Source organism: Lineus longissimus, chromosome 6 (genome assembly GCF_910592395.1).
Source record: "Lineus longissimus chromosome 6, tnLinLong1.2, whole genome shotgun sequence".
Lineage (NCBI taxonomy): Eukaryota > Metazoa > Nemertea > Pilidiophora > Heteronemertea > Lineidae > Lineus > Lineus longissimus.
In genome coordinates this window covers 17,826,147-17,838,862 of record NC_088313.1, presented here as the reverse complement: position 1 = coordinate 17,838,862, position 12,716 = coordinate 17,826,147, and the positions used below count along the sequence as shown (strand labels likewise).

The 12,716-nt window shown below is 39.6% G+C and overlaps 1 protein-coding gene across 2 annotated transcripts; it reads right to left on the bottom strand.

Annotated features, from left to right (window-relative positions):
• Positions 1-2,931: 2,931 nt before the first annotated feature.
• On the bottom strand, positions 2,932-12,692 carry LOC135489782 (protein FAM53A-like). Of its 2 annotated transcripts, none has more exons than XM_064775319.1 (6): positions 12,569-12,692; positions 8,513-8,774; positions 8,159-8,231; positions 7,067-7,878; positions 6,330-6,389; positions 2,932-6,053 (listed from the first exon to the last, which is right to left on the bottom strand). In XM_064775319.1, exons 2-6 carry the CDS (start codon positions 8,594-8,596, stop codon positions 5,709-5,711), a joined length of 1,374 nt encoding a protein of 457 aa, XP_064631389.1. In that variant the 5' UTR covers positions 8,597-8,774; positions 12,569-12,692; the 3' UTR covers positions 2,932-5,708. The 2 variants fall into 2 exon arrangements, with proteins under 2 accessions (XP_064631389.1, XP_064631391.1); XM_064775321.1 differs by lacking the exon at positions 12,569-12,692 and adding an exon at positions 10,073-10,146.
• Positions 12,693-12,716: the final 24 nt, after the last annotated feature.

Here is a 12,716-nt window from a genome sequence, read left to right as displayed (position 1 = left end):
AATTGACTAAAGGCCTGCAAACATGAAGTGTAAAAACCTCTGTGTACCTACAGTGCGTTCTTTCCATGATGGCACTTCATGATAACCAACCTTTATTGTACCCCCCACGCCCCATAATAAACCCACAAGTACAGCCAAGAATACATTGTTCATTCATTGGATCCCCGAGTTCCTACTATGGTCTTCTTTTAACAGATACATGTACAATATGATGGTCACAGATATTACAGACCAATATCATTACCAGACTATTCATCAGTGCCAGAAAAAAATCATGATTACTATACAGAAAGTTGACACAGTTCTGTTATATCTTTCGATACCAATATAATACTGCAGCATCAATCAAAAGCCATTAACACTCCCAAAATTGTTTTGCAAAAAAATAATTTAGATTATTTCAAGATTAACAGAGTGACAGCTTTTGATTGAATCTTAAGTACGCAAAAAGTATATGAAAGAGTTGATATTTCAAAGTCATTCTAAAACACAAGAAAATCTGCCTAAAATAAATTGTTTAATTCAAAGGTTAGTTCATTTCCCAGATCCATTTCCTGACTCAGTCCACACAGTGAATTACTACCAGGGCATCTCACCCAAATAATCGCCTACATATATATAAACGCTACCGGTGCTGTTCATAGCTCATACCTGAGGCAAATGAGCCTTTCACAAACTGATGGAGAGTTGATATCACAATGTTGGAACATGAAAATAAAAGATATGGCTGCTCATTGGAAAGTGCTAGAGTTATTTGAGAAAATTCCTGAAAACGTACCTCTGCCACAATATGCCACTGAGTGAAATTGGCCTGAGTTCTAAGCGCAAAATAAGGCAGTCTAGTGTTCTCCTTTGAGCGCTGACTGGACCTCACACACCTCCTTAATTTTTGTCGGCTGATCAACTCTAACAGTGAGCTAACGGTATGTAACGGTACAGGTTTTATGTCTAACTGTGACGACTATTGATAAATACTGTTGCCAGAGATTTTCTCAAATACAACTCTTCATAAAAGGTCAATAATAACTGCCATAAAATTCCAAAAATGAGTTGACTGAAATATTGCTATGATTTTTCAGCTCGCATCGCCTTGAATTATTTCTAGAGCCACAAAATATTAACATTATCTAATGATTAATGAGATAAAATGACCACACATATTCTCCGAGTCACCCCAAGTTCATAAAACAATACCTGTGCACCAATAAAAAAAGTACAACCTGATGTCTGCTTTTCTACCATCAAGAAAATTCAACACAACTCTAAGGAAAAAGCTGAACACCAAATTTGCCTCGCTCATGCATATCTCAAAATGTGGCCATGAGTATTAAAGAACTCGCGTTAAGAACAATTTATATCCAGTATATCCATTCTACTAGGTCTCTATCAAAGGGCCATAACTCGTTCTGATGAGGAACTACAGCAAGATACGTTAATCAAAGAAGTTGGGCAGAGAAGCAAACATCAAGTCAAATGCCTGTAGATTTTATCAACTTTTGGTGACTCGATGAAACACACATACATACATGTACACCATCGCTTACTTCACTTGTACAGCAACACTACTAAAGCACCAACATGGAACATAGACACTCATGATAAAATGAAAATGACACACCTTGTCCCTAGGGACTGGTCACAAACCTTGATGATAAATTATGTACAGAAAAAGTAACACTAACAACCCCTGAGTTAGTGTTGACAGACACAATGTCAAGAAACATTGTAACCCAGCAAAGCATGCACTATTCACCACCCAACCCTCATTTTGTAAGCCTTCTTCGACCAATTCACGTCATAGCGAGAACTGGCAAAATATGTACTCATTGGGACCTAACAGAACAACTAGATCATGTGCTGTGATAAATACATCAGATACAAGTCCTTGTAAGCAGATCCACTTGAATTTGCCTTTTTAATTCAATTTATTCTCAATTCATACAGAAATTCACAGGTATTTTTTCTCTAAATTGTCCGGATTAGGCAACTGCCAATAGAGGATTCCCATGTACTGAGATCATGTCAGACACAACCAGCTTTGTACCAAAGTCGCCACCTGAGATTTTTCTATGAAATCACAAGTCAGGAAGAGTTAGTACAAAACGCTGACAGTGAATTCTGTACCCTATCTGTACCCTATCTCGTCAGGATACCTGAGTGTAAGCAAGATGATCTTTTCGTCTTTGCATAATGTTTTCACTCGCATGCCAATGTGCATTGATGACTTCAGAGCAAATTTTACTGATTATCAATTAAGCTTATTGCTCAGTGCATAATGTAAATGGATAAGTTGAGTTGCAGTTGTATTTTAGTATTTTTTCTACAAAAATCTTTTAAATGAGTCTGGACCGGAAACGTACATCCTTTTCAATACCAATCTGGTAACTGTACATTTTAAGTTGGCAAAGTGAGACAGAGCTGAGCATCAAACCTGACTTGTAATGTACAATAGTTTGAACCTAGCCAAATCAATTTCTTTCAAGATGAAAATACAGATAGTTCTACGGATATAATTAAGACTAATATACATATGGCCACTATGACAGTAAATACAGCAAACTTGGGTATTGAATAAACCAGAGAATTTGTTATACTGTTAACATCAATCTGTACAATATTCAATAGATAGACATTGAATACAAATTCTTTCTACCCAGCACCAAAAAACAGGAATTTAGTATTGGTTCCTCCTTTGGGTCATCTGCTTAACTTCCACGGACAAACAAATTGAGGACATATGTGACCCATCACAGCAAAACCAGGCGCATGTCGCTGTGAGCTTGACAGCTTGAGACGGACTGTCTGTTCATTTCTCTATTGTCTGCCTTTTGTGAAATATGAGCACATCAACTACTTCCATTATCTCCTGGTGTCAATTAGGCTCATCTTCTGTGCGACAAGCGCCTGGTTTTGCTGTGACGGGTCACATATTTCAACATGCATCACCTTTTTTTCCGAAAAGAGTTTGCCCACATTCATGAATTGGTGCACAATGATTTTATAAGACAGAACAAATGGACGGGGGTGCTAATACTGCCACACTGTTTTGTTCACTATACTAGTATAGAATGTATGAGAAACCACAGGGAGTTGACGCCATATATCAGAAAGGAAGATCAGGAATTTGTGTGGTGATAGCTCAAATAGTACTGTATGAGTCAAGCAGTCATTTGATCAAAGAATTCATGTACATTTCGTCACAAGCAAGACAGTGTTGTCTCAACTTTATGATAGATATATTGTCTATTTCACTAAAGTATTATCAAGAATTTACACAGACACAAGTCAAATAGAACTGATAGCTAACGTTGAACTACACTTTGTGCAATACATGGACATCTACATTTCACAGAGTTTGCCAGAATGAGCAGTGTTTTAAAGTGAAACTCGAAACAGCCAATCCTGGCAAGCTAGGGTGAAATAAACGTAGTTTGTTTTGGACTGATCATTTGTGCATTAACATATGGACTGAAGTTGTTCGAGACTCAGATATACAAATATGGAAAGGTTTTTCAAAAGTTAAAAAATATGCAGCCGCCTTAATATGTCTCCGTCAAAAAATTCAGTAAAAATGATGAGTAAAAAATTAGTGAAAATATCATTTCAAAGCGAGCTATTTCTGCTAGAGAAAAAATAACCTGAATGTAACCGCATCCAGTCTACAACAATCCAATGACAAGTACTCTGAAAAATACAGACAGAACTGGCAAAAAAAACTATCTCCCAACGCTCATTATGAAAATATAAACCATTCGTGGGAAAACGAAATGATGCACTTAAACTGGCAAATCAAACTATCATCGTATTTAATTTCATTGCAACATAAAATAAGACTTCTAATTTATTCATTCAAATTAGATAAGTACAGCACAAAAAACTGCTGTATGCCACAAGGCCTTTCCACTCAACTCAAGCTGCTCACAGGGTATATGCGGTTCAAGGATGAATACACATGGACTTTTAATATCCTTCCCTCTATAGCATTTGAAACAGCAAAAAGGTTGAACGCAATGCTCTTGAGTTTTGTATAACAACAAAAAAACTGGACATAACATGATAACAAAACTAGATAATGTAAGCACTGCGGGGAGAGAAACAAAGTACTTGTCGCAGTTAATATACATCAGGCAAACTCAATTTTGATCAAAAAATTTGAAAAAACCACTTTTAGTACATGGACTGTGTTGGAAGTGTATTGCTACTATACATGTACACTTTAACACCTTCAGCACCGAACCACGTAGATCTACGTGGCCCATCTCTTGAGCTGGTTGTCGGAGTCTCATGGACTTCATGAAAGAACTACGCCATCGCCATCTTCAGGGCAAGGTAGGAACTGAAACACCTTGCCCTGAAGATGGCGATGGCGCAGTTCAAAACTAAATGACTTCATAAAAGAAATACGCCACAGTTCCTACCTTACCCTGAAGATGGCGATGGCGTAGTTCTTTCATGAAGTCCATGAGACTCCGACAACCAGCTCAAAGAGGGGGGATTTGGGCCACGTAGATCGACGTGGTTCGGAGCTGAAGGTGTTAATTTTAACATCAATTTAGAGAAAATAGCATTATAGATTTAATTCATCTGAATTTCCTGTAGGTGTTTACCTTCCTGATCTAAAGAGAAAGTGGCCCACTTTAAATATTGATTGTTGGCAGGATATTCAGGCCATGCCGCTATTAACCCCTACAGAACAAATACAACCCGTAGAGTTGTTAGAAACATTCATCACTATGATCTTTCCCTACAGAGTATGTTCCATTTAACAGAGAACTAATTTACCGATTATATGAACAAAATGCACGAAATAGTGTATTAGGCCAGTTTCCCTTTAAACCTCGCATACATGTACAACACCTGAGGAGACAATTCATAACACGCATTATGTGTACCGGTACATACATGTACATGCACTACAATCTACTTTCACTACCATACATTATCATAAATTCTCTCGTATCAAATATTTGTAAAGCCTTTCGGTATATCAATTTCAACCTGAGTTTAATTAAGGTGGGTATTCCTTTGCTAACCTAGATTAGGAGAATCACTCATGTTGCCTACACTTTTACAATAATCAAGTGGGTATTATCACCTGTTGGTATCAAAGTAACCCTGTCTGTCGGTACTGCCGTAAAAAGAGACGAGCATTTGAAATACAGAAGCCATTGGAGGGCAAGCATCAACACCTGAACAATGAAATATAAAGTTCTTTGCTGCCAAGCGACTCTCCTAACCCAGTTAAACAGCTGCAGGGCTAAGATTTCAATGCAACCATTGAGGCAAAAGCTGCAAGTCAAATAATTTCGCTACGATGGTTTTGTATTCTCCTTGAGGCTATTTTACAATAGCACCAACAAAAGCAGTAAAAGTTTCAACCCTGAGCCGCCATTTCAACCAAGAGCCCTACACAAGAGCTTGCAACTTATTAACCTTTGACCTTATTATTTATGCGTATACTCCACAACGTTTAGAACACCGGAGTTATTATATGGATACATATCACAGCTATCTAGATTCCCATGAATGGCAAATGATGGCAATACATTGAAGAGAAGTCTCACATAAAAAGGAATTATTGTGAGGCATCCATTGTTTTTCCCAAACTTTGGCATTCATAGAACTATTAAATGAAGAATAAACGCCTTCATCTTCACATCAGTACAGTTCCTGATCAGGCAGATGTCAACCAGAACAACATTCGCAAATTAGTCGTTTTCAATCAAGTCCAGATCCAGCTCATTCCCGACATCGATCTGGAACATTTCATCTGTGCAAATGTCATGGCAGCCACATGAGTCGCCACCAGTCTCGCTTGGGAAACTCACAATCTCTGGTGGGTCGCCGCTATCGCTGCAGCCACTGTCGGCCATGTCCACGAGCGTAGTGTCCATTTCTTCACAGACTTCCTTGGTTGGGCTTGTGGCTGGTGAAACGACTACAGTGCCAGGAATACTGTTGTCTAAAGGAGATCCAGTGATTGGCTTCAGCCCGAAGATCTGTTCATGTTCTGAGAAGATGCTCGCCAGTGTTCTGTTAGGGGATCGAATGTCCTGAAACATGATTAAGTAGAGCATGTATTTTCTAATCGACCACACAACAAATTAACTTCATCACAGGATGCTTAAGGTACCATAAACCTCGGCTAAAGATATTGGGCAGAGCCTTGGTTGATAGTGAGTGTCAGATATGGACAATACATAGCAGATTAAGGTAATGACAATGGCGGGTCTTCAGGATCAATTCCATATCCATACAATGTGCCACTTTAGGGCATCAACAATCTGAATTCAAAGAAAATACAGAAAGGTTTGATGGCGAATATTTACCTGAGGTCGGGAAATGTTGACTGGTTTAGGCTGACGAAACTTTGAGAATTCATATGCTGTCTGAAAAGAGAAATATCATGCACATGATTTAAGTCTCGATCATATCTGCTATTTACCAAATGCAAGATAAATGGCATAATGTGCAAATATTTTCTATTTTCTTTTAACTTCGCTCTTTGCTCAACATGATTGAAGCGGCATACCAAAATGCCAGTAAAACAAATAACATGAACAATATGGCCTAATGGCTAACCAAAATATTTTCCACATTCTATACCCAAAGTGAGGCAATTTAAAGGCAGGTGCAAAAAACCCAGAGGCTAACCAGCTTTAAGTCTGGCTAATAAAAGACAGTCCTTGGAAAATAGGTCATGTCAATATTTCTTCTGAACAATTCTGTTTGAATGGAGTGCAAAAGCCCCATGGTGTATACTCTTGAAGGATTAAGGCTGAAAAGCATGTTAGGCTGGCATTACATGCATTAGAGATTGAGTTTGATCTTGGGATTGTTGAAAATGGGGTAACGATAAAGTAAATTTATAATGGTTGATTGCTATGATGTCACAGATTTTAATAACCATTTGGCGCAAGTTGTTTTGAGAAAAAGGGTCAACTTTTCGAAAAGAGTAATTAGTCAACGTAAAAAAAGCTACCAATAAGACTTGAGCTTGTTACATGCTGAGGTCTTAGCACAGACATAAACTAAAAGTTATTTTGAGGAAATCATGAAAACAAACCTCTGTCATTTTGAGGAAATCAATCTTGGGACGATTATCCTCTTCCCTCCGTCGTTTCATGCGGCCCCGTCTCTCATTAAGAACACATGGCTGGGAGCGACATCGCTGAATATGCTGTCTGCGAGGCGATGATGGCACTGATGGAATATCCTCGGTCATTATTGGCATAGAGCCCGCCGTCATACTGACAGACTGGCCGCTACTTTGTGAGATTTGTTCCTCCATTGAATGACTTCGGGTTTGGAATACATTGAATCGGAAGTGCTGCGGACTTGTCTGGTCCAGCCATGGCGCACCGAGCGAACTCATCGAACTATCATAGTAACCGCTGGAAACTGATGCTGGCCTTGGCACAGGGGAATCTGGGGGTGATGAGAATTCTGACGATGACCTTGGCCCAACTCCTGGAGAAGTTGATGTTGCACCGCCATGATATGCCCCGAGACTACCGCTGCTTGTACGCAGACATGCCAAAGGAGAATTCCGATTTTTCAAGAGTTTGTTATTGTTGAGATGCGGGCGAAGTGCCACAGGTTTCCAGAGATTTGGCGAGTTGTAATAATGGCAGCGGCAATTCGACCACGTGGAGCCGTTAGGAATTGATAGAGATCTGCACCGTCGTTTTTTTGCCGCTGGTGGTGTCTGTTGAGTTGCCTCGCAACTTTGACAGTAATGGCATGGCACCTTTTTTCGATATACCCCACCGAATGTGGGCGTCTCCAGACTTCTCTGTGGAACCTTGGTCGCCTTGAATGCCGAGAAAGCATTACTGGTGCTTTCGGCACTGAGTGTGGCATCCCAGCTTTTCCTCGCTGAAAAAAAAGATCAATTATAAAATCACCTAAACTTTGATACCATCAACAACTGATCACATGTAAATCATCATTTTCATGAAAAGCTGATAACGGAAGGATTTCACTTCGCCTCTGATTTGTCTGTTGCATGATGGTGTCTTCCTTTGTTTACGACAAGCCCAGAGACTACCCACTGGGTGTATTGACTAATTGAAAAGCCAGATAGCCAACATATTATGGTCATTTGGAAAAAGTGCAAGCAAATACTTTTCATGGACACTTTGTGTGTAAAACTTACTGGTGGCTTTAAATGCAGATTCATTCTCTGGTTTTTGAGACCACCCAGATAATGTCGGCTGAGAAGTTGCAAACTGAAAAGAAACAAGGGTGACTTGAATTAAATGGACAGAACAGGCACAAGCAGGCATTGAAAGTGACAACTTCTTCAGACTAAACCTGGCATATTGCCTGATCAACAATGGAGAACACTTGCTTTCTATGACCAGCCAGCAGAGCACATTCTGATGAGAAGAAGCCCGGGCCTCAGGGTATTACATGCACTCCACTGTCTTCTGCACACTTGAAGTGGGTCATACTATACATGAAATATTTTTGCCTCTTCTTCAGAAGTTTCTAAGCTTTTTCAACTTACCGGGTGTGAAGGTTCCGCCTGAATGCGTAAATGAGACTCGGCCAGAGTTTGATGTCGGAACTTTTCTGTGATTAAATCCACCATTGTAGCGAGGTGGGAGATGACACAGTCGGTGGGTAGGTGGCGCTACCATAAATGTGTGATAATGGGAGTCGCCAACCACACCCCACACCCGCAGCGACAACGCACGGCCCGTTTTCGTTGCGTACGAGAAGAATCTCGACGTTTCAAACTGTCTTTGATATCTGCTGCTCCATAACACCTGAAAGTATAGGATGGAAAGATTTCGCTAGAAAATGGTCTGACATTGACTTTCATAAGATTTCAAGTATGAGGGATTGAAAGTCATGTTCTCGTACATGTATGTATGCATGAATTGAGAGAATCCTTTAATAGGCTGTAATTCCTGGCAAATTAAGCCTCAGAAATTCTTATAAATACATTAAATCTGCTGAACGTACTGAAATAGATGTTATCAGGAACTTTCGTAAAAAATAAAGCTTGTTTTTAAACACCAGTGCTGGTCACCAGGTGGAAAAGTGAGAAAGTAGGAGACTTCTAGGAATGCAATGACATACAAATTCTAAAAAGCCCTTTTTTGGCTGAAAATTGCTCCTGCCTTTTCAGAGTCCGAACTTGCCCTGCCTTTTTGAAATCCTGGCTGAAACACTACTTACATACATTTACCATGCATGTAATTCTTAAATTGCTAGCTTGCGTGGTTCTTTAGTAGGGTTAATATTGACTTTTTTCCAACCACAAGGCCAAGGGCAAAAAAGTGGAATTATGCCTCAGGCGATAAACAGGATGTGGCAGGGACATCAGAGAATTGAAGGTACACAAATCCTTTGAAAGTGGACAATGGAATACATAATACCATGCTAGATATGACAAATACACTTAAATTATTAAAATATAGATCTATGCTAAGCCACAACGTATGTACACATCAAGTACTTAGAATATAAAACCACTTTTCAATTTAATCAAAATGAAAATTGCAAGAGCTGAATGCTTATTTTCAAATTGACAGAACCTTTGGTGGATAAAATCACTGAACGGGTAAATGTGGGTCCCTTTCTACTGTAATGGAAAATCTGCTTTTGAAGCAACTATCAAAACAACTTAACCAGCTAATCAGACCAGAACAACTTAATATTCCTTAGCAGGCACTTTTTCAACCTCCCCCCGCACATACCTGCCAATGACACAGTGCTTGTAATGTAACCATGGGCAAGGCACTTTACTTAGTAAAAGTAACCCTAAAATTCCTTCATTGTAGCAGGTTTGTACACAATTTGTTTTGGTAGTTGCAGGTGTGCTTTATATTTTGTAACTAAAGGTCCTTTACAAAGTCATAGCGCAAAATATGAGTGTAAAATACAAAAACCTTTGTTTGATAACATATGCGTCTGTAGAAAAAGTGCAATAAAAACTGACGTGACAGAACTTATAAATGTTGGATTCAAATCAAACAGAGAAAGTAAAGTTATACAGCCCTATTGTCGTCACCAGACAAACAGAAATAGATTCAGTACAATATATACATGTACAACCTACCCAGACAGATGAGAATATCCAGTTGGTTAGATAGCGGGTTGGAATTGAATGAGATTGAGATATGGGCACAGCTGATTGTCATGATGGTTGTACTCAGGTATGCCACTGTGGTTTATTCCATTCACCACTGGCAATGGCACAAAAAATTTGGCTATGGGCCAATGTCTAGTGAGTACTATGTCAAGCCGAAAAACTCAGTTAACCCTTTCATTGATAATAACATGATTGACATGACAAAAACACTCAAACTTTCGTCCAAATCCGCCACTGATGATTGATGTTACTCAGGTCCTTATAAAGACCCCATCCATGCAAAAATTCTAATGACTCCACTCTTTTTAGTCATCTCAGCTTTGTCCCCAAGGAAAGGTGCATCTGATCTCAAACCCTGCACAATCATACATATTCTCATGTCTATTAAAGGGTTTTAAGGGTTAATCACAAAGGACCCGTACTAGTCTCCTATCAACTTGCAACGCACAACACTACAACCACGGTTGATTATTTTTCTTGAGTCACTGCTCTCCTTTCCCGCCTCCATGTAAAACACGATGACATCATGCAGTCGTAATCAGTCACTGCAGCAGATCCTTGCCATGGAAAAATCAATTTCACATTGGGCAAGTTGGGTTAGTGTATGCTGCGGGTTTGGAAGGCAATTGAAAAGCTTGACTGCACATGAATGGTATGAGAGCGGAGGTTTCGCGGGCCCTGGATACATTTAGTACAGTAGGTGTGCATCACGACCACAGTAATTGGTTGTGCGCACTGTGTTTACCTAAGGGGAGGGGAGTCATTTCATTTTTAAGGTGAAGCAGTACATACTGTACAGTGGACAACAGACTACCACTCCCAAGCTCAGAATTAGCTTATCAATTACATGAAGTAGACGTGTCAACAAAATTCTATGTCGATCTACAAAAAATGGTGTTATTTTACTATCTTTCTGATAGGTAAACTGAATACTGTGTAAGTGTTTGCTGCAGAAATTGGTTATTGCACTAGTACTGAAATTTTCAAACTTCTTCTTGTGTTTGACCATCATTGAGTACATGGCTTCTGCTTGGCAACTTTGTGACTGAATGATCCAATCACAGCATCGGGAAAGTCACGGCAAATGCACACCATGTATCAAGTATAGTACAGATCATATGTTCAGATATCACACACGCACATCATGACACAGACTGCACTGCAGACAAATGACCAAGAGTAAAAACAAGCCTAGTTTTTGATAACATATTCATTTTCTGTGACTCTTGAGTGTGCAGCTTCCTGAAAGTGCAAAACCCCCGGAGCTGAATACTGAAAGTCAAGCTGTCAAACAATGATGTCAATGTCTGAACAGAACAAAGTCCCAATCATCTTCATCTGCATAACATCCACATGCATGCTAACCTGAAACTACAAAAAAACAACAACAGGCAGCCATGGACAAATGCTCAGTATTGTAAACTACTGAAAGCATGCAGCACAGACATGTTTCCACAAGCTACCTCACTGCAACCAGCAAAGTATTGGGTAGTTAATTCAGTTACTATGGTAACCACACAAAGAGAAATCTGTCCCCCTTCACTTGGCAGAATCTTTAATCACTTCAGGCTTTGGACTGTTCCATGCCACACAATGTTTTCATTGAGGTTTACATTTTCAACTACCTCTTTTTATGTCTGCAGTTTTAATAGGGGAGGGGTTCCATTTCCAATCCACATAACAAAATTTAAGAGTCTTGGATACATAACGACAATCGTCCCATTATGGGTGGAACTCTCTTCTATAGTTTGACCTCTGTCACCTGTCACCTTGGAAAATAGGTCAAGGTCAAAATGCGTCTAGCACAATGTTTGGATGTTCAGGATTTATCTATGACATGCATAAAGATCACAGCATAGACAAATTTCTTATCATCTTAGAGCAGAATATAGCATTGATTGCGCAATGATGAAATTGTTACATCACGTTGCCCTCCGTGGTATACTGTTCCCGAATGCAGGCGGGGAATTTTTTGGCAAAATGTCAGAGTGAGGTGCGACTGACTGCATAACAGACGACTATGATTAAAGCTGGACAGACGTCAACTCAATTTCTTCCAAACTTGGCTCGGATATGAATATGACGATGTTACGGTTTTGTGCTGGCTACAGTCTCTCTTGCGCGTGCCGCTAGGCGCTACCAGATAGGCCTATGTAAGACCTACAAAGCATACTGGTACATCCTACAGAGAAAACACTTCGTCAAGGTGTCATCATACAGAACTGCTAACCACACTCATCACTTTTTGCCTCAAGTCCCTGTGAGCCCCATGTTCACCCTATCAGATTTGACAAAGTGCCAAAGACTAGTAAAACCCTGCATACCATTGCTGAAGCTAAAAATAGAACATTCTGAACATAAAATTAAAAGATCTGTCGACAAATCATGCTTTTTCACACGACAATACGCAATATAATCGGCAAATATGAAAACAGCTCGGACCCAAGATCATACTTTACGTACTCAGCTAATTCATAGGTATTGTTTCAACTTCTCTTCTTTGAAATATAGGACTTTATTCGACTCTCTCTCCGGACGATGTCAATGCAAATGATGTACGCCAGACGAATTGCGGTTGTTTCGCTCCCTGACTTTTCGCCCCCAGTCGTTT